Here is an 18,269-nt window from a genome sequence, read left to right on the forward strand (position 1 = left end):
ACTGTGTCTTCAATTAGAAACACCCGGGTTCCTTGCACAAGAAGTGCAGGTGTTCTGAAGTCACCTTCTAACACAAAAATTCCTAAGTGATGTTTTAACTTGTCAAATGCCAGAGTAACATACCTATACTTTGAACTACAGCTCGTGTTGCTGAATCAGTACTAGCCACAGATTTGTAGCCATTTATTCTATTTGTTAAATTAACAAATCGAAATGTCTGCAAAAAGCTTTCGCTTGACTGTGGATAGTGCCTGCAATACAGAGATGTTTACGGAAAATCCTGCTCAGTGGCAAATCCTGATTAGGAAACGTTATCGTTTTTTGCATAATAGGTGAGATAGACATGCCTAACATATGGTTGCTATAAAATACCTTAGATGAGTCAGATCTTAGCTGGCAGCTGTAAGCAGGGTTGTTCTGGCTTCTCAGATAATACTCCCGGTTATGATCTTTTTTGTTACTTAACTGCTGTTCTGTTAAATTATATTAACCTGATTTGTAGACACTCCCATTTGAGTAGAACAAAAAGGCAAGATTTATCATGTAAATCCTAATCTAAGTGTGTGCAGCTTATCAAAGCTGTATCCAAAGTACCTCAAACTCTCTGCAGTGATGACTAATTCTAACCAAATTGTAGGACTCTCTGGGAAGCTGCTGCTGTCCCCCTGTGTGTTCAGTTCAGTTACATACCCCATGAAATTTAAGAGACTAAAAGGTGCCAGAAATGGCACTGACTTGATGTGGCTTGCGATGATGCACAATGTATCAGTCAGTAGCCCCGCTGGCTTTGTTCTCTGATCTTTGCATGCAGCTCCTGCAAAAATGTACTAAAGACTTTTGCCTTTAAAGTCTAGGCTACCAAAGCATTCTGGGGACTGACTTTTAAGGGGGGAGTTTTCATAGTGGTGAGACGTGACTGCCTTATGATCACCAACGATCAGCTCTAGCCCGTTCTTGGAGAAGGGACTCATTAGGGAGCTGTTGTCCTGGGGTAACTGCAGGACAGCACAGTAAAACCAACGCACAGCTGGACGTCCGAAGCGTTACAGGGGCCACACTTACTGCATTATTTGGACTGATAAGCCTTCCCACGTCTAGGACTTAAGTCTGCACATTCAACTATGGTGGCAAAGTCAGTGGGAAGATGAACCTAGTTCACAGATCTTGGAGACACTTGTCAGGAAGGTGGTGGCCTTTGTCCCTGGCCTTCCCAGCCCTGCCACTACTGTTAATAGTGATGCTGTACTGAGGAGACTGTTTTACGGAGGATGCCCAAAAGGTATCTCACAATATTGCCTGTTTTCCAGGGCAAGAACTGTTTAAAAAGGCTTATCCTTCTTTCTCATCTTTCTTCTTGCTAATGATTACTCTTTTTGGCTGATCTTGTCTATTTTTTTCAGGACTCCAGGTTGCCTTGATCCTTGCTCTATAGCTGCAAGCAACCAAGGGGAAATAACTAACATTTATCACACATGTCCAGATCAGCCACTGAGGCAACATATGCTTTCACTTGCTTTTTGAAACCAGAGTGCTCAAGCGAGAGCTACTTGAAGACACAGGTTTCCAGCTCTCTCCCCCCACCTCACCAAATCCTGTTTAGCACCACAAATGCCACAGTTCACGTTCTACAGCATCTTTCAGGCAGCCCGTCCCAAAGCACTGTCTGCAGTCTGTGCAGAGAAGTGGCTCTAAGATGAAGCATCACAAAAAGAAAGCTCACAAGAAGAGAAGTCTCAAGCAATATTGCTTTTTGTCTTTGCTAATGGAAGGCACACCCACTTCCTCTGACTCTAATCACAGGACGACTGGCTGTCAGGTGGTAGTGATATGCAGTTGAGAAACAGAGATCTTTCTTTATAGGTGCCTAGCCCTGCCTTGTATACCATCTGCTGCTTATGGAAACTTAAGACTTGCCAAAGAGAGGCTGATTCTGTGCTTTCAATATTTAATGCTCATTGGAAATGATGGTTCAGCATTACCTGCTACCCCAGTGAGATCAAGCTAAACCCCACCCACAGTACTGGGTGCTCGTAAGCAATTGCAGAAATAAACATCAAGTATGGAAAGTTTAGAGGCAAATTGTAGAACTAGAGTGAAACCTTGTGGATGTACTTTCAACACACTGGCATTGTTTTTTTTCTTTTTTTCCTAAAGACTGCCACTCACTTTAATTATTTTAGTTTTAACTCTTGTAGGCTAAGAAAAAATTCTGTGTGAAACAGTAGCTATCAAAATAACTGAATTGGATCAGATTACTAAGAAACTTCCCATTCTGCAGGGAAGGAAGGTCCCCATTCAGTGCCACATTTTATTACTAAATAAATTACTCCAGGGACAGCCGTCCACTATGGTCAAAGTTCTCAGCTGACTTTTCCACTTGCTTTCTGCCACCAGGGAGTAGGAGCAGAGGTGTTAACACCACCCACTTCATGCACTGCTCTAAGGTATAATTTGGAGAACCTAACTTTAAGAGCATCAGTTATCTCTGAAATGAATGGAGACAGGCAGGTACCTATGGTTGGATGCCTAAATTTAGAAGGTGTGAATACTGCTTTCCCTGTCTCTCTTTTTCTTCTCTCTGATGTGTTAGTCTCTTTCTCTCTAGCAGTTAAAGGTCAGCTGAGCCAATGTCCAGCTGAGCTGCTCATCCCTTCTTGCATTTTGTAGAGTCCAGATTCTCTCAAATGAGGGAGAGAAGGGTAGGACATGCAAGTTCAACACAAAGATTCACTGGACCGTTATTTGCCCTCCCACCAACCACAACAGATGCCTCGCTTTTAAACTACTCACTGGGACTGAATACTGAAAATAGTGGTGAATCTTCCCTGCGTTGTGTGGACACAGCCTTTGAGGCCCCAGATGTATCTCATGTACGTACCGTGCTCTTTGTTGCTCCCTGCGTCACTCTTTAAAGCCAGGGTAGATGTAATTTTCCAGTGCTGGGTTTAAGCAGCAGCACAGCTCTGTCAGTTGTGCTGCTCTAGAGGTACTAAGGCACTTCTTTGTTTTGATAGTCTCCAATGAAATAAATCAAGCTCTCCTTTTCTTGTTTCAATGTAGAATTCTGCATTACCATATATAAGCATAACATAATTTGCAAACTTTACAAAGATGCAGGGTACTCTCTTTGAGCACCTGATAATTTACAGGTTACATTACGACTCGCCCGCTTTCCTGAATCATTCTGAATTCCCTTCCTTCCCTCCAAAACCCAAGAAAAATCAGCAAGCTTGGTCAATGCCACAAAGAATCGATCAGCAGCAGTGAAGGGCTCTGTGCTGGGCAGTCCAGTATGACAGAGTGCAGTACTTGCACTGACAGCATTTACAGGACTGTGAACTGAATTTTGGTGTGAAAATAGCCACAAAAGCTTCTCCTCCATCCCCTTTGGCTAGCACAAAGTCTGCTTTGAATAACTTTGAACAATTTGATTTTCTCTCTATATGTGGTTTAATACCAGTCTCTTCCTCAGATGACTTCATTAGATCTACAGAAACCTCAGTTAAGAAATCTGTATCTGCACTATGCAGGTATATGTCACTCATTCCTCCTTTGACGCTGAGAAGCTGCAACAGCATGAGGCAGGCTTTACTTTAAGCTTTAAAGTGTTCTTCTATTATTTACTATAACCATTATATACGTCAGAAAAAAAATCACCATAGAAGTCTGGTTTCCTCCCTGCCTTCCTGCTTTTGAAAGCAACACATCACACCATATTTGCCCTGCCACAGGTCCAGTGCTGGGCAGGCTTGGATGCTTTACATGGTCACAGCAATGGACTTCTTGTGACTTTATGATCCTTATGATCTAAGCAGCTGATGGCTTTACCAAGCTCATGCACCTTTCATAGAGCTGTTCCGAAAGAGAGGCTTATGTCCCATCTACCCTAAGCCCCAGATCCATAATGTCCCTATATGCCTGTAGCTCACAAGTAAGTCACTAAGAGTATCTGAGATAAGGCTCAAACCCACCACTGAACCAAGTGACAACTGTTCTCATCTGTTCAACTAACATAGGAAGGAAAAACGGTGAGCACAGCAGCAAGGCCACAAGGAAACAATCCTCCTGCAAACATCACCAAAATGAGAAGGTGGGAGGGAAAGAGAGCTGAAAAAGAGTAAAGTCTGTTAAAGGACAGATAGTTGTAATAGCAATTAGCTTTAAGCTCATAAATGAAGTCTAGATTTGAATGTTTCTAAGCAGTTAAGCTGTTACAAAACGTGCTCATAAGAAAACTACACAGATGAACTTATTTTTTTGGTGTTTGAGTTATGCTCTTTGTACAACCAGTTAAGGCTGATCGTACAAAAGATCCTTTTGAGATGAGTCTACAGCCTTTCTCCCACTCAAAAGTAAAGGGTGCATGTATACTTTCTGCATTTATTTACATGCGTTTTACTCATGTCTTAGGGAGATTAAATAATTAAAGGTAAGTGAAGAATATCCTTTCAGGGCATTTCCAGCATATTACAGAAGTCTTTCTTCTGGTCTAGTGAAGGTGGTCATGGAAGGCAAAAGGTTATTCTGTTCTCTTTAGGCAAGGAAAAGCACGAGTGTACTTGCTACAAAGCAGCCAAGGAGGAGATGCAAAAATCTTGGAAGCTTCATTTTTTGAGCTTCTAAGGCAGACAGTAAAAGCAGCTGCAGTGAACCCTGATAGAGAAGTCTTGGAGCCTGTGACTTATTCACTCTTGTTACAGGTTCATACGTTTCCTTCACAGTAAGTGCTGAAGACCAAGCCTAAAAATAACTAACAAAAAAAATCACACCACCAAACTGACAGGAAGTGTAAAAACTTTCCAAATGAGAGCCATCGAACCTGCTGAAACAGTCATATTGCTGGTAACGCTTTCTAGGTGTACTCAGTATAGCAGCATTATCATCGGGTAGTTGTAATCTTTATAGAAATATATTTAACTTCCAAAATCAGAAGCAGAGAGAGATAAATTCAAGGCTTAAGTCTTGCTCAGAGTATTGTACCTATTAGTCTTCTCTAAGCTTATCTTTTGGTGAGGTCTTGTCCCTTCTTTGCATATGCATCAAGTAAAAAGTTTTCCATCATGGTACAAAACCCAATGTACCTCCTATCCAGATTACATCATACATTCTTATGAATTTGACATCAGACATGCTCTGATCGCGATGCGTATTTTTTTCCTGTTGCATACTTAGAAAAATGTATAGCTTTAACTTTGCATTAAAGGTCTTCCTCATTCTATATCTTTGCTTTTACAAGTTATACTGCACATAACTTGCCACGACAAGGTAAGGAAAGTCAAGCATCACCTAAATGAACTTCACTGCACAATGAAGCTTCCAGGGAAAAGCTACACGGGCTTCTGTGTGCCAGGGGCAATCAACTTATCTATCTTGATTACCATAAAGGAACTACACAGCAATAAACTAATTAAGTGCAGGGTTCCCTTTGGGTGTCTCCAGAAACAAAACAAAAGAATAAACTCTTGTTTTTCAAATGGAGTTGCTATGTAGCAGTCCTGGTTAAGTCTTGCTTCAGCCTTAACTAGTGCTGGCATTTGCTGCAGACTAAGCACCAGCAGTTACAACTTTCTTTCAAGTCTCTCAAAGGACAGTGTCCTGTGAGATGAGAACTATGCAATAAACCATATTACGGAATAATTAAGAATTACTAGTGGATTAGTTTTAAATTGCATTTTATAATCAGTGGCAGAAGCAAGTCTAAACAGAGTCTAAACAACAGAACTCTTAAATGAAATGACTACGAAAAGACAAAAATTAAGTTTTTAGTTATTAAAATATATTTTAAAGTCCAAATTAGTAACAATTAGAGACTTTAACTTTTACGTAAGTTCGAAGACCATCCCTCTTCTTAGAAACAGCAAGATAAATGGGCTATAGATCTGACATTTTTGTGTGTACTGTTGTCATCATTCTTAGAGTGCTGCTCCATGCATTGGGTCAGCTGGAAAAATGTCAGCAGCAGTGTTCTTCACATGCCAGCAAATTCCTGTAGACAAATCTTGGCTGAAGATTTCCAAAGCAAGAAAAAAAAACCCAAACCAATGCAAATTCATTTCTACTGCTTTTAAATAGGTAGTTTTCAGATGATCCATGTTTTAACTAGTATTCATGCACACCCTGAACAACTGCTGTTATGGTGAGCTTCTCCAGAAGACTTCAACATTCTTATTGATAGGAAGGAACTGAAAAAGCAGAAGTGCAAGAAGTACAATTAACACTAAATTTCATTTTTAATTTAAAAACAAGTCCCAGCAATTGAAGGTGTTTTCTCATTCTCTGTGCCACTATTTCAGATAGTAGGAGATGTTAGGATGATCACCTTATTCTGTGGGGAACAAAGGAGTGAGATCAGTAATGTTAATACACTAATTACTTAATTAAATACTATAATGCTGTTTTCATCAAATCAGTTGAATACAATCAACATAAATAAGGCGTTTGCTTTTAATTTTTTCAGCCTACTCAGAATGCAAACTGTAATCTCAGTATTAGGCAAAAAATACGTGGCTTTTAGTTCAATCTTATATCACTAAGACTGAACATAACTATTTCATTTTAATAATAAAAACCTCCACTGAGACTTATCCATTGTAGCCACATTTTTTTTTAATAAATTGTAGTAAAACTTGAGTAAAAATTCCTCCCAAAAATCACAGTAAACCAACTATATATAAGCCAACTATATATTATCAAAAGATTAAAGTGATAAGTAAGCAGCTGGCGTTTACTGTAAGTGACAAAATGGTGACACTCATTTCCATACCACATCTATTTATTTACTTCAAAATGTACTTTACACATTTTCTCCTCTGGCTGATATGATCTGTAGTTACTGTGCATACTTACAAATTGCTGAAAATCAAACCTGTTGTTTACTGGTTGAGTTTTAAGACATACAAAATAGTTTAAAATTGACTGACCATTCAAGTAAGCTTTCCTTTCTAAATATTCTTGTTAGGCTTTCCAGATCTTCATTTTTGAAATGCAGTTCTTCCAGCAACGTAGTCAGGAACTGTGCGTACACTGGGCTTGTCTGAGTGCTCTTAAAAAGTGAACTTGTTTGTGACAATCTGGCAAAAAAAACGAAAACCAACATATTTGAGATAGAAAAGCAACTTTTCAGCTTTAGATGTAAAAAAGGCAAAGCTTATGAGTTTGAACAACTGTGTTGAAGAAAGGCAGTTTATAACATCGCACTTGATTCGTTACAGTACATAAGATTGTATCGATTATATAAAATATGACCCGTACTGAAATGGGAATTTTTATTCAGATGTAGTGAAACTAAAAAAACAATTGAATTTTTAAAAAATGGGCTAGTAGTTTGTATGCCTCTAATCAGTTGTATATTGATGTTATGTACACAAACAAAATTCAGAACAAAGTGCAAAATGTTATACAATTACACATAAAAAGGAAAGATATCAGTCATTATTTTCTTCTTTACCAAAAAGCTCCTAAACATTGATACTGTAAGTTATATAGGTCTTTGTATGAGTAAAATATAAGACAGCTATAAAAGTCTATCTTAAAGTAACCAAGAAAGATATTTTATTATTAATTGAGCTCCTGGGCAGAAGTTGTACCTAACTGGTAAGTCACACACTGTCAGACTAGATAAAGACATTCAAGAGGGTCACTTACGGATGATTCTCCCCCTGTTCTGTATGCCATAAAACACACAGGACACCAACAGAGCAAACACATTTTGCTTTAAGTCGAGATTTCTCCAAACACATAGAAGCCTCTCATAGAGGCAGCTTGGATTATGATTAATTTTAATTGATGCACACTTCATGAAGTTTAGCTTTAAAATTCAAACAATACTTGGCCTTTCAAAATTTGCTATTTAGCAACAACATTTTGTAGAAAATCTTCTATTTGGGCCTGATTTTCTAAACCAAGTAGATGGAGTTCATCCACTTTCCACCAATTTTAAAAATGACAAAGAATGGAAGCTGAAAGTAGTTGCCAACTAGGAGAACAACGTATTTACATGAGAACAGACAATGGAAATAAATAGGGCATTAGTGCAGATCCCCAAAGAGAATGTTATTTATCATCTGAAATCACTGAAACTGCAAGGCAGACATTACTGTATATTGCCTTTAGTTCCAGAACCAACAAGAACAGCAACAGAAGGCATCATCTTCAAAGGATCCCCAACCACACATGCAGAACGCTGTTGCTAAAGCGCATCCCTCCGTTGGGAAGGAGCCATCGCCATGCAGATCATCTACAGACATCATATCTGGACGGAGGTGAGGTCAGATGTTGAGCTGTTGGTTTTCATTTGTGCTTTCATTTTATCTGAACCTATTTTTATCCTAAAGTCCTTTCTTCTTCTCATAATTCTAATGCAAAATATTGCAAAAGGTAGTAATAGCTGAATCTAATTCCTAAGCACGAATATTTAAAAAAATCTTAAATGAACAAAAGCAAGCATTAAAGCTTATGCTGAACATTAAGTAACTTAACACCAAATGTTACTCACAAGATTTCTTAATGCAAACTCATATCCCAGCAACTGCTACTTCATCTCGAATACTGTATTTAGATCAATAGTGCCCCCGACGGAGTTATTTTAGAATATGTTTGGAAATTATGTACTTTTAATAAGAAACTCATGGCAGTCTGCAGCTTCCTAAAACCTTCACAGCTCAGAGGGCCTTAAGTGAGTAACAACTGAGAGTAACCTCCCTGCAGTCATTGATAGTAAGACCATCTCCACTTGAAGAAGAAAATTCTTTTAAATTAAGCAAAAATAGTGACAGAACACAAAGGATCTAGCAAGACATAGTAAACAGAGTCTCTTAACACAAAAACAAATTTACAAAAAATGTTCATTAATAGACTTTTAATGAGTTAAATTCAATTTCTTTTTGGATTGCATTTCAGTATGTACATTTAGCTAAAGATTTCAACTATCAAACACTGACACTTAGTGAGGACTCCAGGAGATGCTCAAAGTAAGGACATGTGGAAAGAAAGAGATTTATGTACAAACTCTGCTCTATAAGCCCTCCCACAAAAGAGATGTATTCCTAGTTGGATTTGTGATTTTTGGACTGAAGCCACTAAGTTTTGTGATGTACTTCGTGGTAGACAGGCCCATGCTCTTTCTTTCCTGGTGAGAAGTGCAGCGGATACTATTCAAACTGGTACCACAGAACGGCCTCTGCCCGGGGCTGATGGTCTGGAGGTTGATTTTTGCGTTATGATACTCGCTCAGCAGGGGAGCAGAGGATGTGCTGACAGAGGATCAGAGCGACCATTTCAGAGTGTTAGTCTGGAGACAGGGACAGCGGGGAAAGACCTGGAGATGCATTATTACCAGTCTTCAATTTGCCCTTCTCAGCATTAAGTAGGTTGTATATGAAAACAACTGGTGGTGTAAACAGTTGTGACTTCTGAGTGCTGGGGCCAGGCGGCTGTAATGTTGCAAACTGCTCTCTTGGCAATGTTGTGGATTTACATGCGTTTTTAGCTGAATTTTCTTCCTCCTGCCATAAGCTTAAGACGACATTAATAAGGATGTTATTTTTCAAAAAGAGCAGAAAACTTGTGCGGTTTTAAGGAATATTCTAAAACTAAAATCTTTATACCATGAAGCTCACATGCTAAGCAGTCTATTTATATTTATATATATATAAAAAAAATTTTTTTTTTTTTTGGAACTGCAGTCTGTGATATTATATCGTTTCATGAATTACAAACATGTCCTAACTATCAGACCCTGTTTAAGAGGTTCTGTGCAAAGAGTAGCTATTATAGCCCACACTAAGAAAAAGGTATAACTATTGTGAGAGAAACTGCCAGGCACTAAATATCAAAAAACAAAGTTAAAAAATGAAAGGACATCTTAGCTGTGGAACAATCTTTTTTCCTTACCTGAACTTTGTTTAAAAACTGATTAAGCTACTAATTATCTGATCAGCAGGAGACTAAATGAAAAAGTAATTTCAGAGAGGCATGTGTAAGTTTCTAGCAAGTAGTTAAAAATTGTGTCTAGATGGGACAACCAAAGGGGACACCCTTACCTAGACAGGAACCCCTAAAGTTGTTCCAGTGTATGAATGCAATTATTACTTTAATCTCATCAACAGCCCAGGACTCCTTCAGCAGCTATCTACAGTAAATGTCCTACTGCTTGCATTGCAACTAGAAGGGAGAGCACAAAACCTCATCCACAGATTTAAATAAACCTTTGAGCAGATTTATAAAAACTAAGTATCAGTGTGATACTGCGGGTCATTCTCACTAATAGCTCATCTCAGTGTTAAAATCCTCTAGAAATACGCAGAGCTATGTCAAATGAATGAATGAGGACAATCATGCCATTATATTGTGTTCTACTGTGTCAACACACAAGGGCTGTTTTTTGTGTGTTGTTTTTTTTTTTTTTTTTTTAAATACTTCAAATATACCTTCACTACTCTTATTTATGCCATTCTTTTAATACAACAGTTCTATAGAATGCAGTCTTGGCTTCCATTTTAATTACGTTCCTATGACGGAAGTCTCCAACACAACTGATTAAACAAAAGTAATTGTTTTAAGACAAATGACTAGACTGAGTCAATACAACAAGTGTTACAGACCAGCAATAAAACTCATTGAAATAGAAGTGCATTGCAGCCCGTAGACCATCTGCCTGTACATGTAACTGGAGTGCTGCCAGTGTATCAATCACTTAATAACAGCGCGTCAGGATGGGGTGAGCTGAAACACTTGCCGCGTTTATCCACTTCAGGAAGCCCTACTGAAAGGCACTCAGATAATTTGCCAGAATGAGTCAAAGCATCACTGAAATTCTGAATGTTCTTCACAATGTATTTACTGCTTGCTTAATTTGAGGTACAGACAGCGATTTTGCTAGTCAAGTATCTTAAATCACAGCAGGGATTTCCACAGACCTTAACGCATAACGCATCTGTCAGGCAAAAGTTAGTATGGGACAGAAAGCTGATCAGAAGCACAACGTGAGTGTTGTTGTAAGTTAAAGACACAACACCGGGTAGCTTAAAACAATTATAACCTTTGGTATAATTAAGTGGTTACACAATTGTACTGTTTTAACATACACTTAGACATTAGAAAACATTACAGCTTCAACTTACGTAATTTAGCAGTTATGCTCACAGTTTCAGTTAAAAAAACCCCACTTGTTTCTACTAACTTTAGTTTGAGCATGATTTTAAAAGCTCAACATTTAAAAAAAAAAACCAACCTTAAAAGCAAGAGACTGTCTCTAGAGCAAACATTTTCCATTAGAACACATTAATATTTGACAGACAATCTTGAACTGGAGGCATCTAACTTACAAACAAGATGCAGAAGTATTTAAATATATCTCTGCAATTAAGTCTTCTTTTAAATTGAATGATACCAGTGCAAAAAAAAGTAATTATGATCAATGTCATTTGCAACTCTGAAATTAAAGCAACCTCTAATTTGGGGCCCTTTGTTAGTACATCCTATTGGTCAAAGAGGGAAGTCAGTATTCTGGGGCAGTTTTATTCAATCTCCCCAAATTTATTCCTATATTCTATTTTCTTTATGAAAGATAAAACACTCTAAAGGCCACAGTGTTGAATAATAAAAACTGACAGAAATAAACAGGCAATTTTCTTACTGAAGAAAAAAAGCTGCTTCTGGTCTAGTTTAAAATATAGCCTGAAGATCCTATTCTCCTCATAAAGACAAGAATTTTGTAGCTAAAGTGCAACTTATGTTTTATTTATTATTTAACTTCCTTTCATTATTGTGTACTGACTTGTCCACAGAATCCAGCACAGACACTTTAATCCTCTGATGGAAACAGAAACTAAATTATTCATAGTTTAAAATTTTTGTCCACTACATTTAAATCAATGCTACAAACACTGATTCAAAATCAACAACTGGAATTCCAACATAATCCAGGTATATGGCAAAAGTTAAGGTTCATTCAAAAGTTAACTTTGTCAATTGGTTCCACTATATTCATTTTTTTTCTCACGCAGCTTCTACAAGTGCATTCAAGAAAAATGTTCTCTTTGATACATGTTTATGTATATACTTACACTAAATATGCATTTTTCTTCTTTTAAAGTTCACCTTCCACACACACTTTCCATATAGTTGGTGTCCAGATGTAAGTCAACTTCCATTCCCTTTTAATGGGGCCAAAATTTCACTTGTCCTGCTGCTGGATGGCTACAACTACCAGTAAAGGGAAAGCAAACCTACAGTCGCAAGAGTTTGTCTAACCACATGATAAAAGTCCTTGCTAACAACTGAAAAAGACAGTGGAATTGCCTTTTTAGTTCTTCCATTTGTATCCAGACAGACAAGTGGCCGCTCAGCCCACAGCCCGTGGGTCAGGCCCTGGGACGGGCTGTGCAGCAGTTCCCCCGGGCAGATCACTCTCCTTGCCCTGGCTTTGGAGGCCAATCTTGGTCTTTTTTTTAACCCAAGGAACAAACTATTTGCATGAATAGCAGGATATATTGTTTACACCACTTTCTTCCTCTCCCAGGAAAGTTAAGGACCGGTCCATCAGCTGCCAGCTGTTATTTATAACAGCCAGCAGTAAAACTTCAAAGATCCTGCAATGAAAACATTTTGTAATAATGTTGCACTGATACAAGATACAGAAAAGGCAAAAACTCACGTAAATTCAGACTGCTCTCAAAATATTAACTTCTGTAAGATCTATGACCTTTGATTTTTAATGAAGGACAAGTAAAATGCTTCCTTATATATATATATATTAAAAAATCTATTTACATCATTAGGTCAGTAATGAATTTTACAGGGAAAGTAAAAGTCTAATGCAAAGGAACACCCAAAATAAATACATAATGTGTTCAAAGAAACTATGGTGAGACATTTCATCAAATGGTGTAACAATTTAGTATAGCCGCTTAGTGCTATTTGTGTCAGTTCTCTACCTTGTATACTTGAAGACAACATGCCTTAGAACGTGCACTGTATGTACAAATAGCTGAAAAAAAATAAAATGCCTCAAAAATTAGATAAGCATCTGAAACTCTTTAGTTCATGTAACTCATACTATTTTACCACAATACAATTCATTATATTCTGAAATTCTTCTCAGAAAGTAACTAGAAAATGGCATTTCTCACTATTGCCGTATTTCAGTTCCCTGTGAGTGACCAGTAGCACATAAACACGAGAGCGACAATTTCTATTCAGCTGACAGCAAATTTACAAGTCTATTGCTCTGTACAATTATTTTAACCTGTGCAGTGCAAGCATCAACACTGCTGCTTCTCTCACAGCATCACTCCTATAATGGTCCTTCTGATCAAGTTTCCCGACCGTATCTATGTACACTTGAAATAAAGTCAGTTCCCTCAGCAATTGTCCAGGACAGGAACTACACATTTCAGAACATTCGACAGGTGGAAAATGATGTCCCATGCTCTGCAAGCAATTGCTGCTGTTGTGCTGATCCTGTGATACTGAGCAGCTGGCGTCAGGAAGCGCTCGGGGATCCCTGGTTTTAACCCACCCAAGAGGACCAACCTTCTGGAAATACTTGGATGTTACAATGTCAGCCACAAAAGTTCGAGACCTGTGTCTCCTTAAAAGCTATAGTTATAATATAAAATGTTTCTATTTGCCTCCTGTTATAGTGATATATAGTGATATACACTTCTTTATTTTAAAATGACTACCAAGACTGTCATCAACACAAATATCATATAGGTCTAGCAAAACACAACTACTTGGGCAATCATACGCAAAACAGTTTCCAGATTTGATTAGAAAAACCTCTCGCCAGAACCAGCTCAACGAAATCTACGGCTTCTTATGCAGAGCGCTCTTCACACAGTTTAGCTGGATCAGAGACTGTGTTGCACCATTTTGTATTAATAGATATGACTGCAGGGTGATTTTCTTAAAAAGCAAATGGACCATGGTACTCACCTCTGTATTACCACATTCCAAGTTATTACTACATTAGTTCACAGACATGAAGCATCAGAACTTCTGTAATCCTGTGTGCCATTTAAAGCACTTACACTCATACAGGGATTTGTTCCAAAAGGTTTCCATTTAGCTTACTTATCTGCATAAAGCCAACGCAAAAAAAGTTCACAATATGAACCCAGAAGAAATCACTATCAGCTGTTTCTCTCTAACAAATCTAAGTTTCTTAGGTACATATTTCAAGGGCAGGCCTTGTTTAAAGAGCTCCATTTATTTGAAGTCTGTTTCCTGCTAACCAGCTGACAGATCAAAGGTACTTCTCAGTCCTACCATTTGTTCCCATTTTTCCCTCTTTTTCAACTTAGTCAGAATTTCAAATTTAATAAATTTAAAACTTATTTTAAAATTGATCCTTTCATCATTTTCAGTCTTCTATTTTTTCCTTTTTAGGTTCCACGAAGTCTTCCTGTGACACCTCTCAAAAACTGGAATCTATGCCACTGAAATCTTTGGGTTACTCAGGTACATGAAATTAAGCACAGGTCTAAGTCTCTGTAAGATTAAAAAATGCTAAGATGCAGCTTTTGAGAGCCTGAGCCTTTTAAGTACTTTGTAAAACATACACTGTTGTATAAATTATTGTGCGCATACAGTGGGACAATTTAATATCTAAAAGATGCCTTTATATACAAATCTGATACATTTTATGAATTAAACATTTTTTAATATACATAAATTTTGGCAACTGCTGGACTTTTTTTGCTCTCAAATAGTGGTAATCTATTCCTATCAATTCATGATCTCAGTGATATGCAAACAAAGATCAAATAAAATATACAGTCTTACGGTTAAAACAGCTACAATGCAATATACTTAGGTAAATAATTTGTCAATACTTGACTTTATAAAATGTACTCACCTGTACTCAGTTACTATGGAAAGGATGATCATAAAATTGATCACAGTTTAGTTTCACAACTTTCTAACATTGTAACTTGATTATTTGCCTTTCAGTCCAATATACAGATCAAACACCTGGAATAATGCAGCTGAGTAAAGAGACATTGCTAGGAATAGACTCGCTGCCACTGTGTCCAAATTTTTTTTCTTCAGAAATTAAACACAGGGACCTCAGTATTTTTCTACCTGCCTTTCCCAGTTTTGAAAACAAATGCCAGTACAGTTTTGGACCTCTCAAAATGAGATTCCTAAAAATAATCAAAAGTTAGGGATTCTTAAGCACCTTTTCCCAGACACGCCAGCTCACAGTAGGTTTAAAAAAAAACCCCGACATACCCTAACCAAAAAAACCTGAACCATTTTCCTGTTTAATTACTTCCAGTTCTATTACTGACTTGATGATCTCTAGTAAATCACCTTTCTACTCCTAATCTCAATTTTACCATCTCTGCAAAAGAAGAACACTATTGACACTGATTGCTGAAAGTACACTGACAACAGGTACCTAGAAAACCAGCATATCTGATGAGGTTTGAAACATGGAGCAACATGAATCTCAACTATTCTTTATCTCTTTCAAAAACTGAATACTTCATCTCAGAAATACTGAGTTTTATGATGAATGAGTTAGATCTATTCAATGTCTTCTTAAAACGTTCAGATGGATAGAGAGAGAAGGATGGAGAGGGCGGAAGAGAGAGTGAGCCATATATACATTGCCGTGGAACACAGGGTATGAGCATGGTATACAGCAAAATGAAATGAAACATACTGACGTCCCAAGCCTCTAAACAACCAAGCACCTGTACAGTTCTTGCACTGATGCTGGTTTTGCACCAAATAGTATGTAATTACAAATATATATTTTGCAGTTTCTGGACTGAACTCCCATATCCTGGTTAGCTGTGTTTGCTGCCAGCCAATTAAAGCACACTGTTACTTTTGGGAAGTACTGCTATGTACACGACTGTTCTAGTTTCTTTGCATTATACCATGCAAAACCTTATTAATATATAGTTATTTTATGTTTATTTATACAACGTTCTGGTTACCTGATGGTTGCTGCCTTATCCCAAGTATTTATTTTAATTATGCACTTTGTGTCCAAAGAGCCACCTGCACCCTGATGCTATATCCACTAACTTGGATTGTCTGTAAATTCATCATAACCCACTGCCTAGAGATACACTTGATACATCATCTTCTTGTCAGTGACATGTATTTCCTTCCTTCCCTCCCCAGAGAGGCTGTATTTTCTGTTTTCATAAATATGGAAGGAACACATTTCAGAAAATACTGTACATTTTTTGCCTTCACTGTTAACATACCACATCAGGATCAGAACCTAATTGCCAGACAGGGTGAGAGCACTGAGCCTCAAAATGTTTTTATATCTCAAGTAGTAACAAACTAATGACAAGAAGTACAAACTTCCTTTGCACTCTATTCCTACAGCATTAGGAAACGAAAACAAGTCTCCAGTTCGTTGGCACACTGCCGGCTATCAATTATCACAGAAAACAATAATTTGCCTCCTTTCTCAATAAATTAGTTGTAATCTCATCCTCTCCCTTCCAAATTTTTCATGCCTCTGAGCAGTTTATCCCTGAGCACTGTTGAATACTATAAGGATGCCGACATAGTCCAACATAACATTATTGATATGAAATCTAATAAAATGCATGTCACTATTTCTCCCTGACACACATCTTTGACACATGGGCCTTTCAGTATGTGTGTGGACCACTGTTCTGATCCAAGCAAATTATAACTTAGCTCAATTCTTTAACTAATGTTGTTTTCTAAGACATAATTCATTCATAAAGCAAGATTTTTAAGATCTCCATGGTTTTTAATCACTTTCAGGATTCTTCCTCCTTAAAACCCATTATATACTTCATAGCAAAAATATTGTCTGCCATGTCAGGTCTGACACTTTCAACAGCAACGTGACAAAGGACGCCAGAATCTCCAGAATGAAATATTGTCTTTCTAGACAGCCTGTCCTACTGGCTAGCATTATAAGGCTTCACATTCCATTATCTGCATCAAGCACCATACAAAGAGAGGAATGATCAGATTCCCAAAAGATACTGCTCTTGCAGGGATTTCCTACAATCTAAGTTTTTCTGTTGTAGTGGTTCCAGAAGAGTTAAGGAATACAATACTTCTACTTTGGGCACAATTTATTTCAGTGCTAAGGAAGAGCAGGACACATCACTTAGCCTAGTAGAGGGTTCATTATGACTCTCTGCATAGAACCAAACAAATTAACCCAGAACTCATGCTAAAAATTCTGCTGGTACCAAATACCTGGGGATCACATGCTGGGAAGCTGTACTAACCTTTCCAATGATGTGTACCTCTACATTTCTTTTTGTTTCAGAAACAATAAGCCGAATCAACGGTGATTTTGATCTTACGATGAAGCTTCCGGTAAGTCAGAAACACTGCCTATGTGTCATGTCCCCATTAATGTAGGCAGTTCTTTAGAAGGTTTACTAAGATAAAGTTAAAACTCTGAAAATAAAAGATGCAAGTGTGTGTCAAAGTCATGTTTTTCTTTTAACAGTTGGGTAATGTTTCATGATAAAAAATGTTTGCATTGAATGTATTGAGATTAATTATTAATAAGGAAGCAAGTATATTTTCATAGGACTACAGCTTTGGGATTCAGCTGCAAAATTAACAGTTCAGTTTGCTCAGTGGAAGAGGGTAAAATACATTTAGTTTAAAATTAAGTTTGGGGCAGCTGTTAGTGTGGATTACTCACGCCTTACTTGCAGCATTAGTTCAGAACTGCCGTGTAACTGTACAACTGTACAACTTACTCTGTGCTATGGCATGCCTTCCAACAAGCAAAGCTGTAGGCAGCAATAATCGAAGGAGGAAAAACATGACATTACAAGAGAAATTTTCTAAATATATACTTTTCAAGAAACATAAATTTAAAACACTTCTCCCAAATAGGGCTAGGCAATTTTTCCATCTGCTTGATCAGCACATAGTTATGGCACAGAGTTCAACAGGACATGAACTCCACTGACCGAGTTAGCTCCTCGAAGAGTCAACATGATAAAGCGATCTTCCAAAACCTAGCATGCTATCTTTCAGAGGGTTGAAACAGAAGTTGCAACAAAAATCTCTTGTTTAGTCACACAAAAGGCAAAAATGAAGTGGCAGAGGAAAGTACTTTCCCTACCACCATATTCTTAATTCACAACTACATTTGGAATGTAACATACCCAACGATGACTAAAGCAGAAGATCCAAAATTACATTCAACATACAAGTATTTCTAGGCTCTAATAAAAAGATCAGTCAGGAGAACACCACCATGAAGGACAATTTATAACTAGCGATGCACT

At 37.7% G+C, this 18,269-nt stretch overlaps 1 protein-coding gene across 4 annotated transcripts in view; it reads right to left on the reverse strand.

The window, feature by feature from the left end:
• Positions 1 to 5,754: 5,754 nt before the first annotated feature.
• Positions 5,755 to 18,269, reverse strand: part of RPAP2 (RNA polymerase II associated protein 2) — a 35,548-nt gene continuing 23,033 nt past the window's right edge. For 2 of the 4 annotated variants that reach the window (XM_065656299.1, XM_065656298.1), the window contains 2 exons: positions 6,921 to 7,070; positions 5,755 to 6,182 (listed from right to left, as the gene is read on the reverse strand). In XM_065656299.1, coding sequence (XP_065512371.1) covers positions 6,107 to 6,182; positions 6,921 to 7,070 — 226 coding nt within the window. In that variant the 3' untranslated portion in view covers positions 5,755 to 6,106. Of the gene's footprint in view, positions 6,326 to 6,920; positions 7,071 to 13,232; positions 14,081 to 18,269 lie in introns of those variants that run through there. The other 2 variants (XM_065656300.1, XM_065656301.1) reach the window with 2 other exon arrangements.

The sequence above is a fragment of the Caloenas nicobarica genome, chromosome Z (genome assembly GCF_036013445.1).
Source record: "Caloenas nicobarica isolate bCalNic1 chromosome Z, bCalNic1.hap1, whole genome shotgun sequence".
Taxonomy (NCBI): Eukaryota; Metazoa; Chordata; class Aves; order Columbiformes; family Columbidae; genus Caloenas; species Caloenas nicobarica.